Here is an 18,259-nt window from a genome sequence, read left to right on the forward strand (position 1 = left end):
AAAGGTTAAAGGAAACACATCAACCCGCTCTGTGGCAGGGAACATCACAAGCAGTGTCTCTGGAACGTCCGGGCAGTTCACCGTCTGTTCCTTTTAAGTCCCAGGCCTTCTTCTCAGGCCCTGGCTGGGCTGCAGGGATGCTGTGGGTTGGACACTTGCTCTGGTGGTGGCCACATGCTCTCAGGCTCTAAGTGGTAGGACCCTTCTTCCCAGTGTCGCCCCCGCCCTGTCAGGGTTACGATCCAAGACTGGCCTGTAGAGCCTCTTGGCTAAGGCGTCTCCCTGTGCTGGGCCCACTGCCCAGGGTCCCCCTTGGTTTCCCCAGCTGCTCACCGCACCCAGCTCCGGACTGCTCCAGCCCCAGCTCCACCACTCTGTCTCTGCTGCTCTGCCTCCAGCTCCCTGGGCTGCTTCTTTGGCCCCTCTGCCTCTGGTTGCTACAGCTCTGCTCCCAGGACAGGTCTGCTCTGCAGGCTGCTTCTGTGACTCTCCTCCCAGCACTGACCTGCTTCCTGGGCTGCTTTTCTGGCCCCTCTGGCTCTGCTTGCTGCAGCTCTGCTCCCAGGGCAAGTCTGCTCTCTCTGGGCTGCTCCTCTGGCTTTGGGGCTGCAGCTCTGCTCCCAGGACAGGGTTTGCTCTCTCTGGGCTCTGACACGGCACAGCTCAGCTTGGGCCCCTGCTTTCTCCTTAGCTCAGCCCCACTCTGTCTGTCTGACCCAGGCAAATCCAGCTCACACGGAGGACGGGACCTCCCTGGCCTCCTGACTCCCTGATTAGCCTGCTCGCCCTATCATTCAGGCTGACCTGGAGCATTGGCCTCTCCTCATTTTTCCTGGGGACTGTCAGTCTCTGGGTCCTGATTCCCCATAGACCCTTCCCCTTTTAGTACTGGGAGCTAGCCAACCAAAACACCCCACTGAATGTTAGTAACGGGGCAACGGTCCCCTTACATCTGGACAAGCACTCTGGGCTGCTGCAACTGTGGCTGGCCACTATGTGGGAAGTGCACAATTGAGAAATGTCCCTGGTGCCCTCCCACTTCCTGTGCACGATCCCACAGGTATGATTTGTCTTATTAATAGGTCACTGCACTATAAAGGTTGAAACATTGGGAGCCACTATCTCTGGGATCTCCTAATCGCTGGGACATCCTGATTTTGTTTGATCAATATCTGATTACAGGGTTGGGACAGGTCAGTGTCAGTAAATGTCAATTTCAAAGTACATACACAAACCAAAAAAAAAACAAAAACCCAAAATGTATTTTCAATGATAATAATCAACATTTGCAGATAGACAAAGTAAGAAAAATGCCACTTACAAACTTATTGGAGTCAAAATCCATTGATTTTGACTTTTGAATTAGCGAATGGGCTAGCAAATAAATAATAAAAATAGGTATCATGTATCTATATAAGGATCCTTACTTCATACATTTTGACTGTGTTCTAACATTTTACAAAGATTTAATTTTGAATCTCCATGTCTACTGTCAGTAAGTAATTATATGATCCCTCCCCAATTACACTGAACACTTAAATTGATAAAAATAAAAATTTTAAAAATGCCTAAAACTCAAAACTTCATACATCTGTGAAAATTTAAAATCAATACAAAATCTAAAAAAAAATCCCCCACTTAAAAAGTCCCATAATATTATCTGTTGAAATTATAAAAAAATAATAAAAAAATAGGGTTCCGACGAGCCTATATATGTAATATATAATAGTCCCTGACCTTGCAATGAGTTCCTGGGGGCCAGACTGTACATAAGTAGTGAAAAATGATTTTATCTGACTGTTCAGGTGTGGCCTCAATGTACAGTGGGTCCCTGTGCTGAACATCCTTAAAGCACTTTTTAATCAATGAAGTTAAACATATGTTAAAATTCAATAACATCCACTATGTTCATTTTTTATTAATATAATAAAAAGGACTAGGTCACATTACAGTTTAATTGACAGCACAATTTATAATTTATGTTATAAAATGAAGCTATTTAATTAGCTGAATGCAGAAATCCAACTGAAAATATAATTTCCACTTTTGTTTAAACATCTGTAAATCAAAAGTAGACTTTTAAAAGTTGTTAAAAATTGTGCATTTGAGTTAATCAACTAAAAATAGTGTGGACGATGCACCTAGTTCTGGAGCTGTCTTTCAAGCCTAAGAGATTGGGGGGCTTGAAAGCCCGAGCTCCAGCCTGAGCCGCAACATCCACACTGCTGTTTTAAGCTTGCTAGCTTAAGCCCCATGTGCATGATCTTCAACCCATTAGCACAAGTCTGTCTACCCAGGCCTGGGGGCTCAATCCCAGCTGCAATGCAGACATACCCATGACATAATAGGTCTGCCCGGGTGGGAGGGTGTATGTGTGGATCACAACACATTCTAGTAATTCTGGGCTGATGGAACAACCCCTAGAAGGCTGTTTCAGAATTTGGCCCTAAAAGTTCAAGCATGCTTTGGCTCAGAGTTGGAACTGAGAAGCAGGCCTTACTCTGACTGAACTAGTTTTTCCATTTCCTGAGAGAAGGATTTACTATTCTTGTGTAAACCAGTTTTCCCATTTCCCAGTAGTGTCTATCTCATATATGTGCCTGTTTAACCCCAACAAACACACGTAGTTAAACTGGGCAGTGAAGGTGTTAAGATCTACCACACAGATAGACAATACACATGCAAACACACAAAACAATCATAAAATGTATTCAACTGAAATGCAGCAAACTCAGCTAATGAGTTAATAACGTCTGGAAGTGAAAGCTACAAAAGTACTTTGATTGACCAGACCAAAACAATAGCACATATTTTTTTTTGTACAGAATTAACCTTTTGTTAAGATAGACCTCAATTCTTCCAATAAAATATTATAACTTGAGAAACTAATAATTTAACTAATGATCCACTGTGGATATTAGAAAGCAGGTGATCAAAGTGGAAATTTATTCCTGCCTTCTGGGAAAAATATATCCTACTGCACATCTCATTCATGCAACACTGAAAGCTATAGGCCAAAATTTCCACATGTGTGTGCTTAAAGTTAAGCTCCTAAATTCAGGGCTTAGGCATCTATATAAATGGCCTGATTTTCAGGAGCATTAGGCACTTACAAATCAAGTCCCCTTGAATTCAATGGAAGTTGCAGGTGATAAGCACCTTTGAAAAAGTAGCTCACGAAAGCTCATGCTCAAATAAATTGGTTAGTCTCTAAGGTGCCACGAGTACTCCTTTTCTTTTTAGGATATTTATAAGTATTACCTATATCTCATATGCATGTATATGTATTACCAGATTTTTGAGCCTAACTTTAGTCATCTAGAATCTGAAAATGTTGGCCATAGTGTACAATGTGTATGTTTCTCAATTATTCCAGTCCTGTTGCACTGAACACTTTGAGAATCAAATTAATCCTGTATATACCAGAACCTCTGTTTATTTATACTCCAATTTCTGTTCCAACATGTCAATTTCACTGTTTGTTCTGAATATGTTAGTATCATGATAAAATTTCTAAACAGTTGAGCTCTAACCACCTTATCCTTGGTGTAGACCCCCAAACATTTAGTTTTCATTAATATAGTATTTCCATATTTGCAAAAATATATGCTTTGGTGGATTAACAAAGATTGACAGTGACAGAGAAGCATAATTGAAAGAAGATCCTTAAAACTGGTTCATAATTGAAATTACATTATTTTGAGATTTTCCAGCAGGATAGTTTCCATGAATGGTTTACCTGCAAAGAAGAGTGTAATTCATGGGGAAAGAAATGTAAGAATAGAAGCACTGGAATCTTCCCAAGGGACAAGATCCAATCTAGGGTGAAATCCTGGCCCCAGCAGAGTAAATGGCGAAACTACTACTGACTTCATCAGGGCCAGAATTAGACCCCTGCTCTCTCCAGTGATTTGTCCATATTAGAAGGAACTGACCTTGGATTTCTGATTCACATAGCCATTCTGTCAGCTCACTGACCAATAGCATATTCAACCTAAACTCAAAACAAATGTGCTAAATACTTAAAATATTTTAGAATAGAATCTACAAAAGTGACCTCTGCAATCATAGGAAAACGAAGATTAAAACTTTAAAAATTATATATGTATACTGCAAATTATTCCATCATGATGGGTAATTATTATTTTTGTTATTATGTGTCAATAAACAAATTCACAAGTTGTGGGGTGGTAAACAAAATGAATTAAATTAAGTTACACCAGTGTAATTCCAAAATGGAAGTGCAACTGAGAGCAGAATATTGAGAACCCGATCCTGCATTCCTTTCATATCTAAAAGTCCCATTGAAAATAGTGGACGTTTTGAATATGAAAAGAATGCAGGATCTGGCTCTAAATTTATAGCATGGCATGTGACAGATGAAGCAAACAGCATATGAGTCCTGACTCTGGTTTCACAAAGGTTTTACATTGGTATAACTTAGTAATTGTTGTGCCAGATCCTCAGATGATGACGCCAATTTACACCACCTGAAAATCTCACCCAAATTGATTTTAACAGAGTCACTGCTGATTGACATAATTGTAAATGAAAGCAGAATTGGGCTAAGATTTTTTTGGTGAGCATAGTCATAAGTACTGCCACCCTTTTGCAAACACTGAGGTAGGTGGGTGCAAAACTAGAAACCTCATAATAAGACTCAAGTTAAAGTGTGGCTTGGCTGCTCATATGCAAACAGGATTTAGAAGGGATAGTTTAATCCATACTTTAAGCAATTTACTAGGAATTAGATTTTTTTTCTTAGAAATAAAGTTATTTACAATACCATTGCTTCACCTTTTCTCTGTGTCTCTGTTCTCTTGGTAGCATTCTGAAAAGCAATCTGAAAGTCTATATGTATTTACTGTTCATTTGTGGTTCTTTATCAGAAAGAATTAAAATAGTGAGATAGAGAATTGAGACTGCTTTTACTTTTGGTTTGGACTGTGTATTTTCCCTTAAAGTTCAGACTTAAAGTGCAAATCAAAAATTCCCATTTTGCAAGTCATCGGTGAGGTTTTATATTACAACTAATGTTCATTTTCATAATTTCTACAGCAGTGGCATGACAAAAAATCTTCCTTCACATTTCATGAAGGCTTATAGACATATTACAATTGATTTTCCATGTATCTATTTCACAGTAGTGGGAAATTGCTAAAAATATACCACTGCAGTTTAGAAAGTTCTACCAGGATCTATGCAATCATTTACAAATGGCTTGTTACACAAATTATATGATACAATTCAAGCTTGCAACTTCACTTTGATAGATGGAGAAGTCAGAGAAAAGTTAATGAATTGAAACTATTTTACCATTTTGTAGTGCAGTGCAATAAGAATTTTAATAAATCTACTGATTCTATGAAGCAAGATATTGCAATAATGAAAATAATATCCAGGAACAGTATTTGGTTTAAAGTATTATATTAACATGAAAAATAATTAAAATTTACTTACAGAATTAACTTAATATGTTTAACTTGTAAAGAATAAAATTCTATTAGTGATGAAATCTCCAGTTGTTTTTTGTTTGTTACACACAGACTGCCTAATGTACTGAAAAATCCAGTATGCAATTCCGTATTGTGCTTCATCAGTCTTAGACTTCAAAAATAAATAAATAAATATTCGGCTCTATATTCCATAGCAGTTCAATGTAGCGTTTTTACAACTGATGGGTGGTACAGACTGATGTTCAAGAGAGACAAAAGCCAGACCACCACATTTATTTTATTTAAAACCACACTTGATGTTTCTGAAATTAAACAACATGAGCCAAATTCATCAATGGTAGAATTCTAATAGGCCAAATGTATTAGCCCATGCTAAAGATAAAAGACCAGATCCTCCGCTGGTGTAAATCAGCACAACTACTGATTTACTCCAGCAGATTTACTCCAGCAAAAGGGTCTGACTGATACAGTACAACTTTATAATGAGTTTTGACTCCTGTTTAACAATTCATGATTTAGTCAGTCAAGGGTTCCACTACCTCTTTTCACAACTTCAAAAGTATGTTCAAGAGAAAAGTGTAGGCATCTCATTTTCTTATGACTAGATTTTGTGTAATAGGAGTTTTCTGCAGTAATATTGGGAAGCATAATACTTTCATTATCAGCCATCATCACAATTTTCTTGGAGTTGACAACATTTCTGTGAATCTGAACTCTTATTGAACCCAGTGAAATTATTTTGATATTTTTCACATTTTTATGTGAATTATTAGTGACCCTAAAAGGTTAAAGTCCAGAATTAAAAGTTCTGAATACTGACATCTGTTCTTGGTCAACAGAACAGGTACAGCACTGATTGCAAAACTCCCTCACAGTAAACCTCAACCCTAATCTGGGGCCCAGTACAATTCTTCTTGGGCTAGATCCTCAGCTGGTGTTCAGCAGTGTAAATTAACAGAGCTATACCAGTGAAAATATTCCAAGTGCCAGATTTTCAGAAAGCTCATCATCAACGTCTGCCACTGTTATATATATATATGATTCAGTACAAAGCACTTTTGATAATTTGGCCATTAATGGCTTGAAGGAGAATTGGATCAAGCCCTTGTAAAGGACCAGGTCACTCAAGAGTGAAAACATGATTCATTCTCCAAATCCCTCACCTTTCTGTGGGTAATGCCAGTAGGTTTGCTGATTCACTTCAATTGTAGTGATATTAATTAGTGTGTGCTACAGAGACTTTCGTTGACTAGGGATGGGACTCAGACCATCAACTCATTTCACAAACAGTCATCAGATAGTAACATCTTCCAACTATCTCTGATATGAGATGGATTTGACGTAATGTTCTAGAGATGAGACACTTTGGGCCAAGTCCTGTTTATCTTGCTCAGGTCGTCCCATTTATTTTGATGGGACTCGTGTGAGAAAGGTGGGTAGGATTTGACCCTATGCATTGATATTTATATTGATCCATCGATAGATAGATATGTATAAATTATTATCCATACCTAATATAAATAATCATGTGAGGCTACATTTATTAATGGTTATACAGTGCTTTGCATTTTTTCGATGGAAGGCACTATATATTGAAGCCTTAATCTGATCTCATTTACACTGGTCTAAATCAAAGACAACTCCCCTGGTGCCAACGGAGGTACATCTCTGAAATACCAGTGTAAGTAATAAGAGAAGAAGGCTCTATTTGGAATGCAAAGTATTATTATTATTTTATTTGAATATTAGCCTATTACCAATCTCATGAAACAACAAAATGTTAAGTTCCAAAATAATAGGCCTAGTAAAAAAGTGCTTTCTTTCCACACTAAGTACTTGCCCCTTCCCCCACAAAAAAAGAACAAAACAAAACAACTTAATAGACATCATCAAATTAGAACAAATATTACCATTGTGCATCTATTAAATATAGTCGACTGAAATCAGGTAGGACTTTTTATTATCTATGGCTTGGCAGAAATAGCACAAAAATCTCACTTTGGCTGCCATCTAAAAATTTTCCTTTTCTTTTTATCAAATGTTGCATCTTGAGGATACAGTGTATTGTGTTTGACCTGGGATTTCTGTCATTGACTTCAGAGGGAGCTGGACTGGACTGTAAAATTGCTAAGACAATACACGGTCAGTCAGATTATACCTATTAGCCAATACTGGCAGTAATATAATCAATTATAACATACAACATTCCATTTGTATTTTAACTAAAGATGAATTAAACCAAAATACTGGATCAAAAACAAGCCTGCTCCTTGGAGAAGTTCAGATCCAGAGCTGAACTTTATAGCTTGTTCCCCTACCTATAAAGAGACAAACTAAAATCTTGGATCCAACCAATCCCAAAATATGTGCAAATTGATTATAGATATGAACTTTGTGATTCAAGTCCATCTCTACATCAAACATCTCCTTTGTGCCAATACCATAAAATTACTATTGTAAGTACAAAATTGAAGTTGAAAGTAATGGGACTTGCTCCCCTAAAACCATTACACTTTCAGGCCAAGATTCTGCCCACAGCTACATAGGCACAATTCCCACTGAAGCTAAAATATTAAATTCAGTTATAATTTAAGAAGTAATAAATTCTACTTAGGTTAAAGCTGTCTTTGGTCCAACAGGTGTTGTCAGCATTTACCTTTAATGTATCAGATAAGTGGAAGTTTCTGATTGGCCTACAGTGCTGTTATAACATTTCAATAATGCCCCCAAAATGCACAGTTCTGAGAGATTTCTTTCTTTTGATTTGTAAAATTATTTTGTACAGCTATGAGGTCCATTAATACATTTCTTATGAATTATTGCACTTTTCCACTCTTGCAGCCACTTGCTTTTCAACATTATTTACTAAAGCTCATCATTAATTTCTCAAACACCAGAAATGCATTCCTTGTTGTTCTGAAGTGCCAGTTATATGAGAAAAAATCCGTGCCAGTGAGTCTCATTATTGCTCAGATGACCATTATTCAGATAATAATGTAAAATTGTCAGAAACCAGACAAGTCATAAATGTACAGTGCAGTTTTAAAACTGTACTTCCTGGATGATGTGCCCTCTAATAAGCTAATTTCTTCCCTCAGTTACATCCATGGAGTGGCACAAGGAAGAATTTTGGTCAATGTCATGATACTATAGAATATGCAGCATGAAGCAGGTTAATATTAGTAATGTTAAAAATGCTTAATTCTGATCTCACTTGCATTGGTTTAAGAAGACTAAAACTCAGCTGACATCTTTGGAGATACTCCTGATTTACACCACTGTATGTAACATCAGCATCAGTCACAAAGTCAAAGGAAATAAAGCCATTGCAAATTTACATTGTCACAGGAGCAGTGTGACCCAATAAGGATCCCAGCGTTGCCTTAGTTTTTATGTAGAGACAGCAGACTGTTGTCTTGTGTTCTGTTCCATTGAAGTTATCTCTTACTAATACTAGTATTCAATTACTGTCTAAACCAAAAACCCAATCAGTTGTCAGCTACCGCTGGGTCATGTCATATGACTCCTGTCTCAAAGAACCTGTCATCATCCACCTCATCACCTTATTGCATAAGAGGTGAGACTTCATCTAAATAAACATAGATTGAAAAAGGCAAATGACACAGAAAAAGGCAAATGCAATAGAAAAAAAAATGTGGTAAATATATGTTTTCTACAGGACCTGTGTATTTGACCAGGCTGATAAACTATAGAAATTGGAAAAACACTGGAGCCTTAAACCTAAAGTAGCTTTATTTTATTGTACTTTATATTTTTTCCTTCCTGGGCCTCCCTCCCCCATTTCTAGTATTGTTATTTATTACTTATATTACAGTAATACTCAGAGGCCCCAGATCAGAGATCAGAGCCCCACTGTGTCAAGCACTGTACATATACCTATACAGTTCCTCCCCCAAGAGCTAACTATCTAAGAAGACAAGTTGGGAGGGGAAATAGAGAAATTAAGTGACTTTTACCAGTTCACCACACAGGTCAGAAGCGGAGCAAGGACTAAAACTCAGAACTCCTGTATCCTACTCTACGGCCCTACACATTGGACAATTACTTTCGGTATTACTTCAATAGTTCCTCTACCTTAAATTGCCAGCTGTTTCCCACAATGCTACCCATGGCTGCACTGTTCAACTGTGACTGACCATCTTCACGATCTAAATCTGTATTGAAATAAATAAAGAGTATTAACCCCCTCATTATTTGTTTTTTTTTAAAAGTCAGAGTTTAAGAGCTGTCATGTTCTAGTGTGCACTCTATACCTGTGAGGGCTTTGCATGGAGGTAGACATTTATTAAAAATCAAAGGTCCCACCACTGCATACGAACTGATTCAAGAAGAGTGAATCAACAGTGAGCCAAATACTACAGTCCTTATCCAGGCACAGCTCCCACTAGGCCAAAGCCTGCGAGGTGCTGCTGAACAAAAGTAACCTCAATGGAAATCAATTTGAGTTGCAAGTGCTCAATAACAACTCACAGGATTTGTTCTCTGACTTTAATGGGACTGAGAAAGAATTGCACAATCAGGCCCATTAACAATTTATAAGGGGGGGTGGGGTGGGGAAATGGAGCCTAGTGCTCAAGTTATAGGCCAAAGACGGGAAGGTGCTGAGATCTATCAGTCCCACCGAATCCAATGGGAGTTGGCTGCACTCTGCCCCTTTCAAGAGGCTCAGCATATCATAGAATTGTGCTGTATATTTCTGCTCTTTTCTCCACCAGCAATTACCAATTTGATCCAGCAAGTGCTCCATACATGGAACTCCCATTTGCTCTTCTGGGAATTCTGCACTGTGAACACTTGAAGGACCAGCTCCTATATTTTATATCAGAAGAATATATTCAAATCAATATGTGCAAACTTTCAATATCTTTGTCAGGTAGTTGAAGCCACTCAGTCCTATGCAATGTCTTTAATGCAATGGCAAGGTAATTAACCACAGAACAGCAATGCCAATGTATCCTACTCATAGTGGTGCTACTGAACTCACCACACAATTTTTCCCTGCAATAATGAAGTAATGTGATGGCAGTTCCTCAAGCTGTTGAACAATTGAGCTAAATACTAGCTTCTATTTTGAGTTAACAGTAAATTACCAATGAAAGCACTGTATCACTAGCTGAATGATCAGATAATGATCCTAATTTGCTAGACTTAGTCATTTAAAGATTATATTATATTATGTGTATTATATTACAACACCTCCACATTGGCTCACATTCTCTATTGGGTCAAGATCAACTTGGTACAGGAAAAAGTGGGGCTCATCAGAGAGGTGGCTTTGGACTGCACTGGCCCTGGAGCTAGCCCCAGCCCAGTTGAGAGTAGTTTAAAAGGATTATAGTGATGTTCAAGGGACCATATGCCAACTGGAGATAGCTGGAGTGTGACACACCCCTAAAATGAGAGCTGCAGGGAAGCTGGTATAGGAGCCAGTGAGCCATTGCTACATCCCCTGGAGGCTTCCTTACACCAGGAGAATCAACAGCTGTGGAGATACTGGTGGCTTTCCACACCAATTGTGCAGCAGGAATGATGCAAAGGGAATGGAGCTGGCGCAGAATGTCTGGTCCATTATATTTACACAACTCTGTTTCAGCATGAATACAAGCAGTCTGCTGATCTCAATAATTTAAAACTATAGGGATGTGGATCATACTCGAATAAAAACAGACCCCAAACGAACGAAATACTAACTGAGGTAAATATTATAATTAAACCTCTACACCTTGCATTGTCATGGACCAAACCATAAAGAGATGTCTGCTTATCTAAGAGCTTTCAGAAGACATGATACAGAAAAAACTGTTGTACATATGAAGTCTATCAAATCTTCTCTAGATACCTGGAATCTCACTAGACACTTGGAGTGGGGTTTTCAAAAGCACTCAACACTGGACTAACTTTGCTCCCATTGTAGATAATGAATGTTTTATCATTTACTTCAGTGGGGGCACAATTAGTCCTATGTTAAGCACTTTTAAAAATCCCACACTTTAAGATCAGTGGGAGTTTTACCCTACTATGGACTAGCAGCCTAGGCCTTTTCTCCTTTCTCACATAGGATCTGATTCAGCTCCTACGGAAGTTGAGCCGCTATTCCCCAAGCTTACAAGCTGCATATGAAACATACCATTATCAAATTAATGGAACTAATGTGACAAAATACCTTGTCACTACAGGTAAAAATTAACAAAGGAATATAAATACACGCATCTGTGAAGGGAAGTTCCAATAGCACAGACATACTAAAAAAATACATACCATCCATTCACTACATTACCATCTTGCTACTAGATAACTTCATTCATCTTTCTGCTAAATAAGCAAGAAAAAGTTTACCATATATACAAATACACATTTCTATGGCAACAGATTAAGTTCTAGACTATTCTTAGCTTCATAGTAGACAGAAAATACTCTGTTTTAAGCTACAGGACTAAACACGAGATCTACGTCTTTCCTCTTTTTCCATCTGGTCCTGCTGAAATCTCTTTTCTTTTGATGAACTGAAGAGTGATTCAACTGGAAGCAACATACATCACATACCACATATGACTTCTAGAGTTATACACTCTTCTAAAAGTTAGAAAGCAAGAGTCTATGAAATAAATATAAACTAATAACATTGTGGTTCCATTTGTATTATGTGTGTGTCTTATATAATAACTATTATCAAGGAAGTTATACTTTATAAAAATGAATAAACATTTGATGATTTTAATCATATATGTGAGCTATGTATAGTCATTTAATATACCTGTGCATCAGTTATTTTATATTATTATTTCTGTACATTTATACTTTTTTAAAAAGCACCCTGGAGGTCTTCATTATATGTTGGTTAATAGCTAGTTCATTAAAAAATTCTACAATTCTTAAATTAGCACCAATACCTTAATCTCAGGTTGGGGTTAAAAATGCATTACCCTTTCAAAATGTAAGGGCTTGAATGTCAATTGAACAATTTCTTTGCCTTTTAGATTTTCTGACTGAATCTCAAGTGAAATTATTTGGAAGGTAACAAGATACCACTGATTCTAGGGCAACCCCACATTATACAGAAAGGCCTGCTGTATCTTCTGTTAACTGAAGCTGATGGTGTTCTAAGGAGGCCTTACGAACTCACATTTAAACACCTTTTAACCTTTTTTTTAATCATCCAAATGACTCTAGTGACTTTACTGCATCATTTTGTCTAACACCGCATGTTCTGGCAGAAGAATCACTATAGCAAAGGAGAAGTGATCAGAAATAGTGAAGGTCCCTGAAGTAATGGTTTGTATTAAGAAAAAAAAAATGTATTACCAAAACTTTTTACAAACCAACTTCAATGAAACATCCCGACATTTTGTAGGAGGCTACTCATCTTTGCATAACCAGGATCCTGGGTCAAGAAGAACACTCTACCACTCTTTAGAGGTGCGAGAACAGCGGTTAGCCTTCTACCTCGTTGTAAAATGGGTATCAGGCTATCCATTGCACTGTGTGTGGATGTATACGTGTGTCTGTTTTCCCACCGCATATCCCAAAGATGGACATTTTCTATAAAGCATACCGAATCAGTATTTGAAGTTTAGCTAGTACCTTATGGTGTTTTACTCTTTAAAAGGATTCTCTGCCTGGAGAAAGCCAGAAGCAACGTGACTGATTGATTTCATATCTCCATTGGGACTCCAGCTTTGAGATGCAATTGGTTCGCCGCGGCTTTCTACCTTTCCTTGTGTCATCTAGTTAAGGGGCCCTGCCTGATATGAGGCCGGAATCAAAGGAGATCGGTTTGAAGTTGGACAGCATCACCTACATGTATTTAGTTCAAGTATTAATATATTAAAGGGTGCAGCCACTGGGGCTAAGGATGGGAAATTCCCTTCACTAATTAGTTTCCCCCTTCCCGGCAGATATTCCAGCCAAACCGCCAGCAGCAGACACGACTGCCAGTCATTGGGGCTGAGTATGGGTTTGAAATGCTGACCAGTGAAATCTGGACTTGGCTGAATGAAATCGATGTAGGGAGAGTCAATTAAATTTAATTTCCACTAACACTCCTAATATGTCTGCAGTGTGTGCAGCAGCAGCGAGCGATGCTCGGTACTAGTAATAAAGGAATTCACTGACGCATTACAAAACAAAACAGAAAAGAAGTGCTGCGTGATCTTTTTATATCGAGGATAGTGAGGTGATGGGAAGAGAGAAAGCGAGGGCGAGCGAGAGATACTCAGCAGAATATTCCCCCCCCTAAACCAAATAACCCACTTGCAAAAACTGGTGCTGGAAAAATGGTAAGGACCCGGAGTTGAAAACATTTTCACTTTAATACTGAAAAAATATGCCATTATAAAATCCTCGAATAGAATTAGTAAGTTTTACTTGCTTCCTCAGTTCTGATTTCCTCAAGGTATAGTAAGATTTACAACAGCACAGAATTGTCTACCATTAAACTCTGCAGCCTGAGCACTAGAGTGACATTAATTGGTCATGCTTAACTGCCTCGGATTTTGTTTTGTTTTTGTTTGAATGTTTACACGGTTACCATAATAGAAACCAAGGGTACTAACTTTTACATTCAGATGGAAAGGCATTGTTCGATATGTAGATTTAGAAAGAAAAAGCGGTAACCGAACCAAAGAAAACTTCACCCAGCAAAGTAAATCCCCTCCCCCAACTCAGAAAATGAACCAATGAGCATATCCATGCAAATATGTCTTAAATAAAATCTTTACATTTGTTTGTTTCCACAGTAAAAGTACGATCTCTATCTACTGCCTATCGATCACACAAAATATGGCGAAATGGCACTTTTTTATTATTATACTGTATTTTGTATATAGAAAGTTTGATACGATGGGACTTATCAGGTAAGAGGGATGGTGGTGTGAACTAGACGCTGTTTCCAGTTGTGTGCTGGAGGAGCGTCCTTGGGGTGCGTTGTATCCATGCGAGCCATGCAGCACTTTTTGTTTGTTTGTTTGAATCAGTCGTTTATTTACAAATACATTCATGCCTTCGTGCAACGTTTCACTCCTGCTTCGTTATCAAGGGGAGGAGGCCACCGACCAAATCCCTCCCGTCCCCTCCTCCCCCCATCCACACGGGGCTAATCCACAAAACAATGGTACCCCTGCAAGACTTTAACCAAGTTGATCCTTGCTTTCCATTGCAAACTAAGGCAATGCACAGTCAGATGCACGAAGCACCGCCTCAGTGTGGCTACCCTTAAAGCGTGCGTTGAAAAAAAAAAACCGGCCTTCGCTCACTGAAATACGCCACAGTTTTTGCTTTGTGTGTGTGTGTGTGTTATTTTCACAGAAGGTAGTTTAGGTTAAGAACCGTCCCTTATCGTTATTTAGCAGTGACGTTAGCAGACGAGACAGCAATGCTCAAATCAGGGATTCTTTAACCACTGGGTTGCTCGCTGCGAAATTGAATTGGCTTCCTACTTTTTTTTTTCCCCCTGTCCGACCCCAGCTCTTAGTCTGATAGAGAATGAGAGCCACAGTCATAAACTCTATGGGCTCCATCTGCATTGTAGGGTCCGTTGTGCCAGTAAGAAGAATCGCAGACTGTCTGTAAGGAATTGATTTCAGATGCAGATGAGTTGGCGTCCCTCCGCTTGGAGCGCTTTCTGTTCCTCAGGATGAACACGAGCATGCCAACTACTGTGAAGGCGGAGGTGACAAACACCAGCAGGAGTCCTGGGACCAGCACCGAAATGGAGACCCGGCTGGTCTCTAGGTAGGAGTTGGCGTGAGTCCCTGTCTCTGCCAACCCGGTGCTGTTTTTGTGACTGGAAGTGAAGGTGGGCGAGATTTTGAGCTGCGGGCAAATCGCGTCGTTGGAGAGGGACTCGAAATCCTCCTTAAAGAAATCCTCTGGGGATTCACACCTCAGATCGCTCATGACCACCTTGGGGCGCAGCATCTCTGCCCATTGTTTGAAAGGCACAATCGGGCACGAACAGTCCCACGGGTTGCCATGCAGATCTATCTGGGTGATGGACGTGAGCTGGTCCAATACCCCCGCCACCGGGAGGTACATGAAATAGTTATTGTGTATACTCAGCTTGGAAAGCGAGACCCCAGCGAACACATCGACAGGGAGGGACCTCAGCAGGTTGTTGTTGAGGATTAGGACTCGGAGCTTGGGCATTGCATTGAAGGTGCCGGGCTGAATCAACTGGATCTCATTAAACTCCACATTCAGATACTCTAGGTTTTGCAGCCCGCTGAATTTCTCGCGGGACAGGGTGTCCAAGTAGTTGCTATCCATGTAGAGCCACCTGAGCTCGAAGAGATTCTTGAAGGTGTTGTTCTCCACAGTAGCGATGTTGTTGTTCCCCAGATCCAATAGGTTAAGTTTCCGGTAATCCAGAAAGTGGGATTTCCTGATTGTATGTATTTTGTTGTCTCTCAGAAACAGCTCCTGCACATTGGACAGCTTGGGTTTCAAAGCTACCAAACTGCTCACATTTCTTTCGTTGCAATTAACCTTTAAACCCGAGCCAGGGATCTGATCGCAGCTACAAATCTCCGGACAGGGCATGCTAGTCGGTAGCTTGTTTTTCACGCTAATTGTCGAGCTTGCAGCAGTGGGTCGGGTCTTGATTTGCCAGTTTACTGGGATCTTTGTACCTCCGTTTGGAACAGACCCGGGAGTGGCAGGATCTTCTTTGCCATGTATTTTAAAGGGGGTTGGAATGGGACCAGGATCACAGGTTTCCTCTTCGGCAGGGGGAGCAGCTAGACTAGAATCCACTCTGTTTTTCCTGCACAGCTCTTGCTCTGTGGTCTCATTCAAATCTTTGCCCTGCAACCTAGTAGGAGCTTCACAAATGACTCTGCCGATCAAAGCGTTTTTGGGTATGTTTTCCAGCCACTCCTTCAGGGATAGCAGATCACAAGTGCAGTCCCAGGGGTTATCTTCCAGCAGAATTTCAGCAATGCCTGGGATCTGCTCCAGGACCTCCTCATAAGGCAAGGTTTTAAGTCGGTTTCCCCGAAGGTCGAGGTGGGTGATCGGCACATACTGAAACACGTTGGCAGGTAAGGTGCTGATGAGGTTGTCATTTAAAATCAGCACCTCCAGCTTGTTTAAATCCCTAAATGCTCCCGGGTCAATATCCCTTAATAAATTAAAATCTGCCTGGAGATATTCCAGATCGTCCAGCCCCAGGAAAGTCTGCTTCCTGAACGATTTTATCTTATTGTTGTTTATATGCAAACGTTTTACCAGCTGCAGCCCAAGAAAAGCCCCAGGAACAATTTCATGCAAACCGTTGTTTTCCATGTGCAAACTGACTGCATTGTAAAAGTTAGCAAACTCATTAGGGAAAAGTCGAGTCAGGGAATTTCCATGCAGGAATAAATGGTAAAACTGGGACGTTGGGGCGCTGAAATGCTGCAGGCTGGTAAACCCCTTTTTCTCACAGTCTACGTGCAAATCCCCTTCTATCTCGTTGCAGGAACAGATCTTCTCTTTGCAAACGTCCCCTGTAACGTTTCCAGCAGCAAAACAAAGAGACGTCTCCAGCAACAGAATCCAAAGCAGCATTTTTAAACCGAACAATTCATCCCCGATCTCATCACAAAGTAACGGCAACCATCATCCTCACACCGAAACCAATTCCAGTTCATTCAAGAGAGGAGATGTCCGAACCACCACCAAAGGGAAAAAAACGTGGGGGGTAGGTAGACTGGGGTGGGGGACGATTTCTTTTCTTCTGTATCCCTTTCTCTTCCCCCCACATACACTGCAACAGCCCAGTCACCAGTCAATAATTACATCCAGAAACTATCCAGGCACGTACTGCAAGGCACGCCACACACACACACACACACACACACACACACACCAAAAAAGTAGAAAAAATCCCCGTCCTCAACCCCTCCTGAAACCTCCCGAAAAAGCTAAGTAGATCTCTGTTGGCCGGCTTCGCTAATTAGAACAGGAATAATGCAAGTAATTATAAGCAGCCACTGCATGTTAGAGAGAAGCAGGCAGGGAGTGCAGCGGTGGTAGAGAAGAGCTGCCTGTGTGCATGGCTTTGCTTCGGACTGACCTTGCTTTTCTGTTGCAAAGCCGGGCTCCTTGCTGCTGCTGCTGCTGTCGTCGCCGCTGCTCGGTGCCCAGGAGTCCCCTTCTGGGTGCTGTCCAGTCCCCCTTGGTGCTGAAATCACGCCCCAGCCTAAGGACCGGATGCCGAACCAATGGCGCTGCAAAAATTCTGCAATCGCTGCGTTTTTTGGCTGTCCATTTCTCCTCTCCTCCGATCCCTTCTTCTTGTCCTCGCCTCTCTCTCTCTCTGTCAGTCTCTCTCTCTCCCTCCTCTCTTTTCCCTCCTCGGTCTCTCTTCTTTCCTTTTTCTTCTTCTTCTGTTTCTGAGTTACACACACACACACACACACACACACACACACGGAGGGAGAGTTGCTAAGAGGCTCTGCTCGTTCCAACCTGGTGCACTCTCAAAGATCTGACACCCTCTGCTGAGCTGCAGTGGCAAAAATCCATCTGCTGAGGGAATGCTGGAGAGAAAAAAAAAATCAATCCACGTACAGGGCAAGCCTTAAAGATGTTGGCATTAAAGCTGTCGATCTATTTAGACACTTTCCCCTAAACTGATTATTTAATTTCTTTCTTTCTTCCTCCTGAGATGGAAAGTTTAACACCCCCCTTAGCCTCCCGATACACACACACACACACACCCCTGCTCTAGCAACCGGGAAGAGCGCTTTCGTCCTATTTTGTGTCCCAATGGCTTGAATAAAATTAGTGTCAGGGTGTCAAGC

General features: G+C 40.4%; 1 protein-coding gene across 1 annotated transcript; it reads right to left on the minus strand.

Moving 5' to 3' along the window:
• Positions 1–13,767: 13,767 nt before the first annotated feature.
• SLITRK1 (SLIT and NTRK like family member 1) lies at positions 13,768–17,982 on the minus strand. The gene has a single exon (XM_073347540.2). It carries the CDS (start codon positions 17,019–17,021, stop codon positions 14,943–14,945), a length of 2,079 nt encoding a protein of 692 aa, XP_073203641.1. The 5' UTR covers positions 17,022–17,982; the 3' UTR covers positions 13,768–14,942.
• Positions 17,983–18,259: the final 277 nt, after the last annotated feature.

The sequence above is a fragment of the Lepidochelys kempii genome, chromosome 1 (genome assembly GCF_965140285.1).
Source record: "Lepidochelys kempii isolate rLepKem1 chromosome 1, rLepKem1.hap1, whole genome shotgun sequence".
NCBI lineage: Eukaryota > Metazoa > Chordata > Testudines > Cheloniidae > Lepidochelys > Lepidochelys kempii.

What these genes read in the sequence shown, in the direction of transcription:
- SLITRK1 (XM_073347540.2), bottom strand. Translation starts at nt 17,021, where the DNA reads ATGCTGCTTTGGATTCTGTTGCTGGAGACGTCTCTTTGTTTTGCTGCT.